Source organism: Plectrocnemia conspersa, unplaced genomic scaffold, assembly GCF_051122295.1.
Source record: "Plectrocnemia conspersa isolate PC_06_02 unplaced genomic scaffold, ASM5112229v1 ptg000003l, whole genome shotgun sequence".
NCBI classification, from domain to species: Eukaryota; Metazoa; Arthropoda; class Insecta; order Trichoptera; family Polycentropodidae; genus Plectrocnemia; species Plectrocnemia conspersa.
In genome coordinates this window covers 12,894,973-12,911,267 of record NW_028277167.1, presented here as the reverse complement: position 1 = coordinate 12,911,267, position 16,295 = coordinate 12,894,973, and the positions used below count along the sequence as shown (strand labels likewise).

General features: G+C 36.0%; 1 protein-coding gene across 4 annotated transcripts in view; it reads right to left on the bottom strand.

Moving 5' to 3' along the window:
- Positions 1–16,295, bottom strand: part of Smg6 (Smg6 nonsense mediated mRNA decay factor) — a 96,274-nt gene that overhangs the window by 62,245 nt on the left and 17,734 nt on the right. For all 4 annotated transcript variants that reach the window (XR_015809215.1, XR_015809216.1, XM_088183697.1 and 1 more), the window contains one exon: positions 15,181–15,329. Coding sequence is in view for 2 of the 4 variants with exons in the window: in XM_088183697.1 (XP_088039823.1) it covers positions 15,181–15,329 (149 nt within the window). In the remaining 2 variants the exon portion in view is untranslated. The remainder of the gene's footprint in view (positions 1–15,180; positions 15,330–16,295) is intronic.

Sequence of the window (16,295 nt, the reverse complement as noted above, 5' to 3'; positions counted from 1 at the left end):
CCGTTAATTGCGATACTTTGCCTCTCGAGTCCAACGCGTCGACGCGGACTCCCGCTGTTCGATTGCTACTGAATAAAAAATATATTGCTAAGAGATAATTAAGTATCGTCTTCTGATCGGCTCGCCATTTTAATGAGTTGGGTTGAAAAAATATTGATTGGTAATAAATTCAAGTCGAACATTAAGAAAGACCAGCGCGATGAAGCAGTGATGAGAGCCGTTGCTCGTAAATTGAAGGTCGCCAGTTAAATTCTCACAATTTTTAATTTGCCATGTCTGGAAGGAGAAATGTTTATGACTATTATTAATTATAACTCTGATCGATCACATTTTCCAATTTTTCCTAATCTCATGGGTGAATATTGAGAAAATTAATTAAAATAAAGCTAGATCAAGCTAGGTTACATAATATAAAATCTTTATAATCTATCGATTTATTTGTGCCAGTTTCTCATATTGATAAATAATTTGAAATAGATTATTAAAAATGAAACTTGTATTATACACAAAAATGTATTTGAGAAAAAAATATTTATGTTTCAGTAACACTTTCTTAGTTACGTTATAGAAAATCCTGCTGCAATAATATCGAGTTCCATTTTGTTATTTAACAAAGCTCAAATGAAGAATAATAAGATTCATGGAGAAAAACCTTAAAAAGTGCAACCATAAATTTATAAAAATATTTTTAATAAAAACTAATAATATATCTGAACATGATTAAATTTAATATTATAATATTAGAATTAAATTTAATATTTAATATTAGAACAATGTCATTTCTTATTCTTTCCGAAAGGAAACTCAGCTCAGATAAATATGAGACACAAACATTTTTTTTTTTGCATAATGTGTCAAAAAGCATTGAACTAATCGCTAAATAAACTTAAAATGTGCAATTGTAAATAATTTATGTTTGCCCGCCCAAAGAAACGCAAAGTTCATGAACGTATAAAAATAAATCGCTACACAAAAAATATAAAAAAAATAGCAGATTTAATTTTGGATACATGTTATTAATGAAGGTGTATAAATATAGAGGGCCGCTTAAATCGAAACCCTCGAAGGTGTGCATCCTTTTACGTTTGTGAATCATAAACAAAAAGGCGCGAGTGTAAGGGACCTTTAAAAGCAATATTCACATATTATAGATTTGATACATTGATTCCGATTTAGTTTTTTTTTGTAATGTGTCGAGAATTGTCGAGAAACGCAGTATCCTCGGGCTGGTGCCGCCCCAACATTCACGATTGCAAGATTATACTCAAACGATGATTGACGTATGTTAAAAATGAGATAAGTCCAGATGAAAGACGGCTGATAAATTATATTCAAAAAAGTATTTCATGCGTTTATCGAGATCGACGATAAAGATCGAATATGCCTATTATCTTCCTGAAAATTGGGTTTTATACGAAAACATTTCCAAACTCATATTAAATACTTAAGCACTAAAATTATTCGTCATATAAATCGATAGATTCATTAGCTGCAAGATTATATAAAAACACTCCAAGTAACGTGCGAATTAACTTTATGTGGTAAATATAATCAACATTATTTCGCAATAAGAAAAATATTTTTCATATAAAAATCAAGACACGTAATACGTGCAAAATTATTCTAGTTTTATACTCATACAAGGCAAATGGAAAACCAATACAATGTAATCCACAGCGCCTTAAGAGACTCAATATTAATTTACCCACTATATTTTAAAACAAATCGAGTTTCCTATGTTGGCAGCACTGTAAATCAGACAGCTGTCAATAATCACGCGCGTTCAAAGTGTCAACTGTTAGTTCGCAGCAACACATTTACGAAATAGATTGCTTAAAGGATCGGCTGCTGCAAAAGATCCTGAGGCGACCATTTAATCGATATTATTTTTCATATTTAATATAAAAACATCGAATGTTCGATTATTAAAAAAGTCCGAAACTGTAGTTGGATCAACCTTAAAAGTGTTGACACTGATATAGAACGCGGTAAAACATACAGCAGTTTCTCGGTAGTGGAGCGGCAACTGACGACGAAGCAGTGTCTTTTTTCATGCACGTGAGTATTGTTATAGATATAGTTATACAGATCATTGCATTGACAGAACTTGGTCCAGGGACATTCCAGCTGCACCTTCACATCAACATGCAAACTACATAAGATCCGCCGGACAATATCAATCCATCGCCTAAACACCCTTAATGCCGTATTCATGACGCGTCCGTCGGCCTCAGATCGATCGATCTCGGATTTATGCGGACATAAACGGATTAATCAGCGGCGGCTGCGAATCAAGATCCTCCACAGTTAAGCTGACCGGCTATATATACACCGAAGAGATGGATAGGGCGCGGCGCCCGCCGCCGCCCGCCGGCGCCGTTTAAAATTAATGTAAAACCCGCACGCATAATTGCAATCATGATGGTGGTGGTGGTGGTGATGGTGGCGCAGAAGACGCAACATTGCAGGAATACCTCGTGGCGAACGGTAATCGAGCGACAATGCCGACGACATGAACTCCTGCGGTCCAGGAGACGCTCGCATAACGATGCTCTTACCCATCGGTCGGCAGCGCTGACTTCCGCAGAACCAGTTCCGACACAGAAAGCAAGCGCAATGTTCTAATTCCATTTTATTAAAGGTTACAACGGATAAGATGAAAATTATCAAACAATTGTGCAGAAAATGCAAAAAACGACAAATCTAACAGCGATGGCGAAGCAAGGCAAATATTTTTTTTCCAGCAGCTTTACTTGAGAGCAAAGTTATTATTTAAAATATTCCACAAATGCTTTATTAAATTCAGATGTGTTGACTGTGCGGGTCAATTTAAGTTCTACTCTTTACAAAGCATACCAATCCCTGATTTCTCGCGAAGTATGGCAAAGAGCAATACATAAGAAAAAGACGTTCGCATGGACCTTTTTAGAAAGATTAAAGTTGAATTTAAGATAGTGCTATTCGTGCGACCTCTGCACATGAACATGCTGCCTACTACCGCTCAATCTGCTTTAAGCTATCCGCTTAAAACAGGTTGTCATAATTTAAAAGTACAATTTAAATACAATATGTACAAATATCCGAACGCGAAAAAAATGGAAAACATAGATTGAGAACTCAACCGACTAAAAACGACAATTGTTTCCAATTTATTGTAGTAAATGGAAAAGGAAGCACACTTATCAATTACAACTACAATATTAAATGGTTAGAAAGGAGAGCGTACATCAATATGTGACAATTGAAGTGTCCATTTTAAACAATTTTTAAAATAACTTACACTGTAATAATACAATAAAACAGTATTTAAATGAAACTTGGTTACAAAAGATTCTAGAGATTCGTTCATTACATATACTTCATTACAGGAGATTCTATTGTAAAAACTCATATATAATCCTTTACAACAAAAAGTCCCAATCAGTGACGTAGCTAGGGTATATGCCGCCCGGGGCAATCCTTAAAATTGCTGCCCCCCCCCCATACATTTTTTGCAGGGTCATAAAATCAACATTTCTTATAATAATAAATTGATTATTGTTAAGCTCTTGCTATTCGTAGATTTACATAAATTTTAGTTTATTGAGGGTTAAGAAACACACTAGACGATTCCATCGCGAACATGCCGCCCCCAAGCAAGTGCCGCCCGGGGCGGCCCGCCCCCTCCGCCCCACCATAGCTACGCCACTGGTCCCAATATAATACACTATTAGATACCATTTGCTCTTGGAGCAACTTAGAAAGGAATTCAAACAAACTTATACATCCATCATATTCTCAATCACAATATAACAAAACAAAATGGGTTATCAATGTTTATTGTAAATAATAGTACTTCAAAAAAAAACAAATTATCTTTAGTTAACTGTATAATTTATTTTATCGTCATAAAAATTATCTCAAACTACGCTGTATAAAAATTATCTCAAATTACGACATTCCATAACGATTAAATTTTTATCCACTAATTAATGCCAGTTCTATATTATAAAAAGTACAGGAAGTAATAAAGATCGAAATTTATCGGGAATCCAGAGCTTAAAATGCACACGTAAGAATAAGAGTGTGGGGTGAACACATATTCCACTGACGAACTTTTGAAAGTCATCAAAATAAAATTTAGCGCACATGGCTACCCTTATAACTTATGGCGCGCCACAACAGCGAAAAACAAAAGTGGCACGCGCGATACGCGTGAAACACTGCGCGGTCGTAAATCCGCGCCGAAAAACGCGTTAACGACTCGTTAATCCCGAGCGTAATATATACAGTACACGAATAAGTATTGCAGGTATTAATAAAACAGGCAGAAACAAAAAAAAACATCCCGATCAATATATAACGCCCCTCATAAGAACGGAGCCCGGGGGCCAAGAGTCTTAACGGCAATCGAAAATTCTCATTTCAATTAACGTGCCTTCTATAATTTAATTTATTAGTGAGCCCATACACAACGATAACTTGAGCTGTTTTACGATTATTGATTAATATATCAATGTTTATAGGCACTACGTACGTATGTCTCGACTTACGGAATCGTAAACCTTTCGCACCAATCAATGTTCAAGTACTATATGTAGTTCTTCAAAGCTCAACACAAATTAGTTAACCACTTTGCAGTCATATCGAATAATAGGGGTATCGAGCCGTATATTTATTTATTTATTACAAATCTGCGTCATGATGGCATGAAATTGATGAAATATTTCCAATGCGGCATGATGGCCTATGTATTGTACAAACATATAGTATAATATAATATTAATCGTGCAAAATATTCTATTTATAAAATTTGATTTGAAAGGTTAATAAGTTCATTAATTGAATCATCGTAAACAAGTAGTTTATCAAAAAAGACAATAAAAATTAAATAATTTTATTATTTTTACAAATTCATCATCAAAATTGAAAATTAATATAATATTTACCAATATTACAAAGAGCTGCTTGTTTATTATATTAAATAGCATTATCCAGTAATGAGTCTAGGATTTTATAACATACATATGTACATATATAATAAAAGCTTAAGCATATGTAAATAGAAACATACAAAAACTGGCAAATAAGTGAGTATTAGATATTTTAACATTTATCTTAATCTCAACATTATCGCCTAAATCTTTAACCGTTGACTTATAATTGATATAATATAATATTTCTCACCTTCCGTCGTATTACTTATTCGCATATTTATTTTATGTCTCACATGCCTAACATAAGTAAGTATTCACCGAGATTTTTCAAATGTCAATATCTCGTAAGATTCATACGAAATAATTTTGATTTAAGATTTTGGACACGACAGACAAATTAGTTCCAAAATTGTTGATTTTCAAAAAAAGGACCGACCCAGAATTACTCTAATGCTTCATAACAGGTGACGAATCATAGATGTATGTATGATTCTTACATCGAAACAAATGTCCAATCGTCTTAATGGAAGCACGCTGAAGAGTAATAATAATAATAATAATAATAATACTAATACCTAATACTCAAAAAAGCACGTTAAGTTCGATTGAATGTCAACGATCTCATTACTGTTATTTTTTTATTATAACTTTATTGTCCACGAGGTTTCAATTACGTAAGGCAAACTAAAGAAAATTGTTAGAAATGAGTACAAAAAAACTAATGAATTTTGTACCACGATAACGCACCAGCTAATACCGTCGTGATGCCAACAGCAACCATATTCTCCAGATATGGCTTCTGTAATTGTTTCCTATCCTTGCAGATACAGTGGATATTTAAATGTCAACGTTTTGCGATCATAGAATATTCAAAGATAAAATCGTTGAGTGAACTGAAAACTATATACCAAATACTGCACTCCACAAATGTTTTACAGATAGTAAAAAAAAAACGCTATCATAAGTGTATTATATATAATATTTTGAAGTAGATAATATAAATTTGAATTAAATAAATGCTTTTTGACAAAAATTTAAATTGTCATTATTTTTTAAATGAGTTTAAAAAATATCCTGCTAAACAAATTAACCTCGACATCCTTTTACTAATCATGATTTTTGTTCAATCAAAATACCATCGGTGCTCCACAAAATTGACTGCGTTTTTTTCATTTGAAGATGTTGAAAGAACAATAATTATAAATGACATATTTTGGGTTAAATAATTCACTAGGAATATTTGCGGTTTACAAACTACGCTGAGAATTATCAATAGTAGAAGCGATTTGCGTTAAAACCGTTGGATAGGAATTTAACATAAAAGGTTAGTTTCTAATATCAACCCCAAATTGAACATTCTATAGTGAAGCATTTTAAATCTACATCTAATAATTAGACTAACACAGAGATTCTGATTTTGCACTGAATCGTTGAATTCGTCAATGATATATAATATAAGCCAAAACACTGCCATATTTGACTTAATCCACAAGTAACATGCCAACGGACCTGCCACTTCGCTTTCGATTCGGGCTAATTTGAAAAATAATTTAATAAATCAAAAAATGTATTTTATGCCGATCAGGTACGGTACACAAGTGTTCATATTTGTCTGTTCAACGCGTTCAATTAAAATAAACGAAACTGTATCGCTGCACCGCCGAATGACTTTGGATTTCGCTAGTTTATAGTATTTGAAGTATGAATGTACAGAAAACTTCAAAGTTTCACATAGATGGATTATTGGGCAAAATTATTAGGAGGAGGTATTAAGACAAGTGTAACGAGATAAGTTATATCGAATGCAATTGATTGCAGTTTTGTTTGATTTAGAGCTGCCGTTTTCAAAGTACAAATTGCCATGTTCATCGCCATTCTCGAGGTAAGCACGAGTAAAAAATCCATCCAAGGTTTTTTGCTCAGTTTTCATACATACAGGCACTCGGTTTAGTCGTGAAGAACACAGCGCTACCCCTCTTTCCCATCTTTCCACCGACATGGCAGATAGACTCGCGATTTTTTCGTCGCTCGCTTGTCGATCACGGCGCTCTAAAATCACGATCTTTTATCTCGTCCGCTCGCGACCCATTTCAAGTTCTCCACCGATCGGGGTCTTTAAACTTTGCGCCGGCTGATGCTGGTGAGAGAAGAGAAGAGTCGAGCGGGAGGACCCGTTGCGCCGATATCTTCATAGCTTCATACCGCTGGAGATTTAATGACTCGCTTATTATCTTATACGGGTTTATTTTTGTTCCCCTCGAAGCAGCAGCGCAGGCAGCGGCGTGTGACAGGACTTTACCGAGAAGATGTATCTGTGGCGCCTGCGTGCGCGACTCGGAGGATCGCATTATGCGTCCTGGCGACTCCATCTCCCCTAGATGCTCGCTCATATGTTAATGTTATAATAATAACAATATTACATGCACATATTACAGCATCTCGTTATGCACCGCTACGACCGTCATCGATCAATTAATCGAATATGAGCTTTATCATTGACATATTTTAATAGTGGCGCAAAAAGATATTTCCCGTCGGACCGGTCCACCGGATGCTGGCGGGATTAATAAAAATAATCCGCATCCGCGCTCATGTCTTCAGCGGAAACAAAATTCCAAAGTCAGTGTGTGTATATGTGTACTGCTGGTTGGACTTGTAAAGGAAATTGAAATTAATCTTGGCTAATGTACAATTACATTGTAAAGGTCGTCTACGAAGAGGACTTGAAATTTAAGGGTCGCCTAAAATATATAAGATATGGACTGCAAGCCTTTAAAATAACGCCTGAATGACCGTTGTTTAAAGATAAAATGAATTACAGTTTGGGAGGTTTTCAACCACCTGCGTTATTATTAAGAAGTTATCATAACGACCACTTGAATAACGAAAATAGAGATCTCCTACACTACATCAATCCGTTTCGAAAGATAGCATCACCCAACGGGAAAGAGATATAGTTACCTTAAAAGAAGAGCATCAACAATTAGAACTATTACACGGACCACCTAATAGCAATCCATCCAGAGAAGTTAACTACTCATTATCACCATCGAAAAACTATATTTTTTATGAGAGAACGCGTGCTTGACAATACATTTAATCCCGCGTATTTGTTTCGAACTTCTTGATTCAAACGATCACTGAAGTAGCCATCTAGGCCTTGTTTTCTCTTATTGCTTGAACACATTTTGGGGGGTGTTTAAGAAGCGATACGTATTCCTCGTATACGATTCGTCAGAGCTGTCTTAAACGATCATTGTAAAATATGACACTTGATCACCAGGCGGCATTCGAGACAAACTCAGGGATACTTGCACAGACAAGCAGAGGCTGATAGACACGAGAGACGTCAGCGGATCGCCCAGAAAATATCACGACGACAATCCCAGCTACTCAACAACCACTAAGCCGACAAATATAATTCGACACACCTCGTTCTGAAAATCCGAAAGCAGAAAAAATATAGTATACAGACTATGTACTATATTCTTGCATGATACAAAACACCTTAATAGTTTTTATGTATTTCTTTGCGAATGAGAAAAGAGTGGAGTGAGATAAACATGCAAGTCTTTATAGTGGATAAGTACCCTTAATAAAGGCAAAGGTCTCGATATCAATAAATAAAATTATTGCCGCAGTCATTTTTATTATTCTAAAATAATTCCAACGATTAGTGCTGAAGAACGCCACAATTCATTTAAACTCATTATCCACCGTAAAGTACCAATATGGCCCCCAGTAACTATTTTCAAATTCAAAAGCTGACCAACTTTACAAGTGCAATGGTCCGGACACTTTTGGGGAAATTCAACCGCCATAATACAAATAAAGGCATCACATCTAATTTCTCTACTCGAGAAAACTCATATGTTCAAGAATTTGAGTCACATTCAAGATGGTGCGAAATGACACAAATTTTCAAGTCAAGTAACATACTGCATACTGGACATAAAAATAAATGAAAACTAGTTAACAAAGTCCTGTGTGTATTATATTTTTGAAAAATTAATTAAGAAAGCTCTGCTAAATTTATCAGGGCCTTCCAACGCACATACTGCCACCGTAACAAGACAAAAAAAATAAAGATTCTATAAATATCTACCTGATTGTTTTAAACACCCAATCCACCCCCGCGATCTACGCGTATTAACTTCGCGACACATTCTCGGACGCGCGAAGGTGTCTCTAGACCTACCTCTCATTACGCACAAAACAGGATGCGGCGGATATAGAAGTTATAAAAAGATCTCGGAGAAGAGCATTATATGACTTAACCGAGGGCACTAGATCGTGAAACGATCGTTTGACGCAACGAAACCAGTCCAACGGTGGAAACGCAAAACACACCTGCCCGTGTGAACGTAATAAATGCATCCCAACATCCATCCCCATGAACCGAAATGATGATACGCCCAGCATCCGTTTTCAGAGAACCTCGTGCGTTAGCAACTGCTGATCTTTGTGAATCTCAAATTACGCGAGATAATCTGAGAGTACCAGTGTACCAGTTGTATATAAGGTTGGAAACGTAAAAATAAACGCGGCTCGGTCGGTAAATCGCGCCATTATGATTTATGAAGCGAAACGTTGCTTTTATATATTTTTATTCATTGCGAGTCATCAGCTGTTCCTTTTTAATTGTACGTATCCTTTATCGCTTTAATATCATGGACATTAGCAATACTTTTTATATAATTAAATAAATCATATTGGATACATATAGCACTGCTTTTTTATTTAATTTAGACACTTCAAAATTATGCAAGTAAATGCTTAATTTTTTTTTATTGGTGCACTTAACCGTCTAATTACTATTACATCCATAAAACTTAAGCTAAATATACTAACATGTTATGCCTACACTCTCTGGAAGTTGTCCGAACCGAAGTTACAACTGTAGTCGGCCGAGACCTACGACTTCGAGTAAGCGACCACACTGTCGCAAATTTCATATGCCGTCCGGACGGCGGCTTCTGTCACGTACAGCCGGCATATTTACGCGCGATCGAAAAACGTGCCAAATAATCGCAATTTTTAAATTGTCATATTATTAAAATTACGCTACTGATAAGTATAAAAGTTTGTGTGGCCACTCACCAATACAATATCAGTGAAAACATTTCGGTCGTAAATATTCAATTTACGCAAAATCTTTGTCGGCTTTTGCAAAATGTCATAAGGCATAAAAATGATACTTCAGAATACGAACACCACATCTGTGAGTATCCTAGAATTTGTCGCCATCGATTCTAAATAAGAATTCGTTATGGTGTGACATTTATATAAACCGATCTAGGAAAATACATAAAGATATTCGAAACGATTTTTTTTAACAAAATCAAGTACCATTAATTATTTTTTAATTATGTAATTTTATATGAAAAAAAATATAATAACGATATCTGTTAGAAGAATATACTATCAAAAATATAATTAATCCCTTCTGGTGCTCTAAAATAATATTCAAAATGTCAGTAAGAGTCTGTTTAAGTCCCCGATAAGCATGTGGTATTATAACTTGACCACGTGACCACGATGCAGCGCTCGACATGCGTGTTAACCATAGGACGCCTACGCGCATACTGAAATTGAACCGAGTTACTCGTTCTATCTCAGTTTGCGAAGCACCATATCATTATCTCTCTCATTCTCGTCACTTAACACGCGAGAGAGCGAAAGGGGAAGTATCTCACCGCTCGCGCTCGAAAGAGCAGCTCCGACTTCGGTCTCTTTGACTCGGAAATAATGCCGACAATGTTCGGAAGCGCTCGAAGCTGGCCAAGTCGACTGAATTACCACCACTTTACCTCCCGTTCTCGGTAACCTCGGACAACTTCCGAGAGATTTAGACCGAACTCAACCGAAGTAACCCACTATATTCTCCGTCCTTGGCCAACCTTGGCCAACTTCCAGGGAGTGTAGTGCAGGCATATTAACTGCATATCGCAATAAATTACTACTACAGCGGCTCAATCTGTGTCTAATCACCCTCCCGTCACCAAATTATTTTCTATAAAAATCATTCACAATAAATCAAATTCAAAAAATATTAAATAAACAAAATAATTATTTCTTTAGTTATATATACATACATATATAAATATATAACTATCTGGAGTACCACAAAATAGTGAAAGATTAACCACCGTACATGTACGGCGATACCGCTCAAATGGTTAAACCATTGCCGCTTCTATCCAATATTAGCATATTAGTATAGACTGCAAATGCGTCCGATTCGAATGAAGCCATCAAGCGGCATGGATAACCTGTAAAGTCACAAAATAAAAACATCCATACTACACCAGACGTGTAGCTTTTAATGACACGCCCCCGCGTCGCAAGTCGCGTAAACAATTTACACAGCTATTATGTAAATTCGGGCCGACACACAATATTTACGTTAGCAGCGAGCTATCGACGGGAGTCGAACCGCCGACCGCGACCGCGTAATTAGCGGGAATAGAATATACCTACTACCGAGAGCCATAAAGCGCGCAAACGTAGCTGAATCTGATTGCGTCTGACTGTAATGTCGCAATCTATGGACGTGTAATGTGACCAGAAACGGTCATTACTTTATACTGCAGCTCGGACGTTAATAATTTCAATCGCAAAGCGCGCAAATCGTAAGAGATTGTTCTAGATTGCTATATCGGTCAAAATAAATCGACGATAAACAACAACAAAGAATACATTGCAATTTGGTAAATCAGGAACTTAATATTTAGTGGCTAGACATCTTTTGGGAATCGCAGATGAAGATGTTTGTGAGCCAATTGCATCTCTTTTTGGACACACACAAAATATGTTCATGCCTTAAAAGAGAAACGGTTCAGATAATCACACAGCGATCGATAACCATAGGGTAGAATAACAATATTATTATGTGCATGGTGGACTGTATGGTCTAGCGCGCGTCCTTTTACAACCGTATAATTTCGATGTTTGATATGTAGCGTTTTCGTCGCTATACTTTAGAAAAGGAATTTGAAGCGCCATTTCAACATGTTATATGGTAAATTTCAATCTGAGTTTCCTGTTGATTTTAAAATAAGGGTAAAGTAGTTGCAATAACTAAAATCTAAATGAATTATGCAATAGAGCAATCTAAGGCTGCAACAATTGCTTCTTTAGCGAGTTATCAAATTTTTTGGGAGCGAATTTGTTAAAGAAACCTAAATTGAATTCACGAATTTGCTACCCGAAAACATTATAAACAAAAGCCAAATAAAAATACTTTCTTGAATAAAGAGGAGATAATCATCAAAATCTGCTTGAACAAAATTGGCTGTGTGACAGCATTCTTGGCTTAGTGTCCTTTATTTTATGGTATTGAATATATATTATGAAGTTCTAAAGGTTGTTATAGAAAGGTGTAATAATAATTAATACATATACTATATTAAAAAAATGAAATACATATTGTTAATTATTTTAAATGACGTCTATAACTGGTGTTTTTCCACACGGGAAAAGCGTATGTTAATATCAGTCTAATTAGTTATTTATAATAAATAAAATTTCTGATAAATCCCTTCTTCTATTAAATATTGGCCTTAGGGCCACAATGCCAGCAAGCTTCAAATCAAGAATCTAAAATCGAGCGTCAAATACATTTAGACTCTAGATGTATTTGACACTCAACCTCCAATTAATGTAGACTTTTTCTTTGTCTGGCGTAAATATACGTGTTACTGAATCTATACGAATTCTTATATTGAAATAAGTATTAACCTACATAATATTAGTTTACCTAGATTTTTAGAATACAACATTAAATCGTGAATTATGTTATAGTATAAATTATTTTTTTATGTATTGTTAAAGGGTTTTTTATAATAAGACCAGAACTCAAACCAAAACATATTCAACTAAAATAAGGTAGTGGACCATCGAGTTTTAGCTTTATTCACTACATTTGCATATTTCATAAGGCTCAACGCGCATAAGCACAAGAATAATGATACCATTCAGCATTCAATCGACGAGTTCATCTTTTTATCGACACGAACCCCTGCGAATAAATCATATTGTTTATAAATACCATTTCATATTTATTTCATGCGCCGCGTCTCTTTATATGGCCATCGCAATAAACCGACGCCGGGATTCATCGCGCCGTCAAAGTGAAAAGGATAGCTCTCGACAATAAATACTTCAGCGCATGAAATCCTGCTCCAGAGATTTTCTTTAGAGGTACACACGCAAACACAAGTTCTCACAGCTATAGGTATGCGCGAACGAAAAGTGTCGCACGTGGTTGTAAATACGACGTAAAGCGAAAAATATCGCGTTGCGAAAGTTCAAAAGCGATTTGAGGCAGCGTGTGTGTTCAATTATGTAACTTCGGAAATGGACCCCCTCTAATGGAGCCACGTAAGTGTATCCAGTGCCGAAAAGGTGGACGTGACCGCTTTTCGGCGTGCGAGGAAGGCGACGCGCGAGGAAAGCCAAAAAGCAAAGCGTTCCCATGGGGGTCAAGACGAGGGTCGTAACACCGCGCAATAACGCGTTATTGCCGAATTCAAATTGGGCAGAGCTTTACGCTGGTGTGCGAAAGCTTAAGAATTTGCATTATTTACATACACTTACATAACTCGCAAGAAAGATAAGAAACTGTTTAAATAAAATAAATTTTTTTTTAGTAGAAAACAGACGGCCTTCTAGAGAAAACGATTATTTTTAAGATCTTAAATAAATTTGACAGTCGTAGCTGTAATCGTAAATGCTGCGATGATTAAAGCTCTCCATTATTTGATTGCTGTGCGAGTTATTCATAATCACATAATCAAGGTTTATTAATTATATCAAGATACGGCAGGGTTGCATCTCCGAATCTTGCAACATATATGAAGAATATATAAATATGTAGCTTATTAATTTATAACCTTCAAGACACGCGTCGAACAATACTCATAACAACACAAATAGCACTATTAATCGTATATTTTGTCAACGTTCAGTAAGCGACCACAATGTTTTCGCCTATAAAGGACCACACGGAAGACATACTCTTGCTTCATCATAGCGACTGTGCATGCATATGGTTTAACAATGCGGTCAACAGTCTAAATAATACTTTTCTCCTATTCGTACAAGCTACAAAGAAACGTATTCCATGTTTTTGGAATCCTTCTGTTCAAACATACTTGCATATAGTGGTTACTTTTATAAGAAAAGGCGCAGCCAAATTGACTTGACTTTTGTTTAAATATTCGTTCACTGCGATTTTATAATTAGTCTAAACTGGTGTATCATTATAGTTCTCCCGCAATCAACCTACTGACTGTACACTTTCACCAATACAATGTACAATTTGCATAGCGAGCATAAATGGATATAAACCGGTGTTTGCGTTTAGAAATGAGCTTCCCAGTTCAACGACTTGCGCACCATACAAATTGTTTACGAAAGCTCTCCGACGCGACGAAGAACGCAACGTGAAAAGCTTCAAGCGATGCGACGACGAACGGAGAGGGGTGATAAGAAAAACGAGAAGTAAAAAGCTCGCGAGACTCGAAAAAATAACCGAAGGCGAGCGTCGTTGATTGCCTTCAAAAAATGAAATAAAAAGAGGGACAGGGCCAAAATTAGAATCGCGCGAGGGGCATCCAGAAATCAAATTATGCGAATAAATATTTTCATTGATAACACGGAATTTTCACAATGGGACCAAAATAATCTTAAAATTATTTTTTATATTAATAACTCCTAAAACGTAAAATTTAAATTACGCTATTTAATAAGGGTACAGTACCAATTTGTCAATAATATAGGAGCTCTATATCGAGAACAAATTTTATAAAATATACTTGAAGTTGACACTTATTAACCTAGCCAGAAGGACAACAATTTATATCGTCAAGTTGTGGTCAAACAGAGGAAGAGGAAATATCCCCGACCAGATCAACTGACCGAATCAAATCAGCAACTGGTTTAACTATACTGTGGCAAAGTACCAGAAGAGGTGGGAAAACTGTTGTCAGCCTCATATTAAATAGGTTTGATCACGACTTTTACTTATGAGAAAAACTACAAATAATTAAAAAAATCATCCAGTTTATTTATTTTTACGTTCAATTCAATAAATATATACTATCAGCGCAAATTTTTTGGCGTACATCGACCGCACACCTCCCTATATATGTTAACGCCCCTCACCATTATATACGACGTCGTATATCAAATACAAATTCGAGTCTGAGATAATTGCCGAGATGCATCTCAGCGATGCGAATACAATAAAAAGTGTTCTTACCTTCTTTCAGCTGTGCAGATTCGATGGCGAACATGTTCAAAGCGGTGAGCTGCAGCAGCCTGTTGCTGTTGATGGGAAGAGGCGAGTGCCTCAACAAAGCTCTGAACTGCCTCAGCATCATGCTGGCGCTCTCCGAAAGCGTCTCCATTCTGAAACAGTCGAGGTTCTTTAATCGCAGACAGCGTGACGGTTATCGTTCCAGGAAGTTCCCCAAAAGTGATGGTTGTCGAAAAATTACATAACCGCGCCAATTACGTCATTACACAGCAATTGCGCAAAAGGAGCGTTCCGTGCCGAAAGGGTTAAACCGAACGGCGCGTAAACATCTCAAAAAGTAATTGCGGTGCGTTTCGAACCTTGAGGATGTGCAATTAATCAATTCTCAACAACAACAAAAACGCTGCGCACGCGAGATGTGCAACGCTTCTTTACGTATTATTGTGTATAAATTTATTTTTGGTGCGCGATGAATTATTAAAACACTAATTTGGTTCAGCGTATTCGCTTCGGGCAATCGAGTGTAAAATTTACGATGTGGATGAAATAATTACGAACGATAAACATTCACTAACGTATCACATTTACTAAACCCTGGAGAGTAATATTGGACGTAAATATTAAATGAATACATTACATTTTTATTAAAACAAATAAAATCAAGAATGTGAATCTATTTATGTACGCAAAATAATTATTAGTATTATTTAGCTCTCGCATGATGATCCAATTCGAGTTTCCTATATTGGCACTACTGTAAATCAGACAGCTGTTAATAATCGCTATCAGAAAAATACGGCAAATGGTAAAAAGGCGGTCACTATACTCCTTCAATTCTTTATATAATATATAGCTGGCCCTTTTTTCAATTTCTATAATTAGTTTGTCCGTATCAATTGCACTGTCTATGACACCATCGTCACAAGAATCGTCAGTTGGATTGTCAGACATTGTAATTTACGGTATCAAAAAGAAACGCTAAGGAAGACACAACACAAATAGATTGTCAAAATCACACTGACAAGATCTAAAGTGCGATCGAATAGCCGCTAGTGCGTGCAGGTCTATGTCTTGTCAGTGTAACACATTCAAGAAGAGTGACAATCGCGTCACCATGA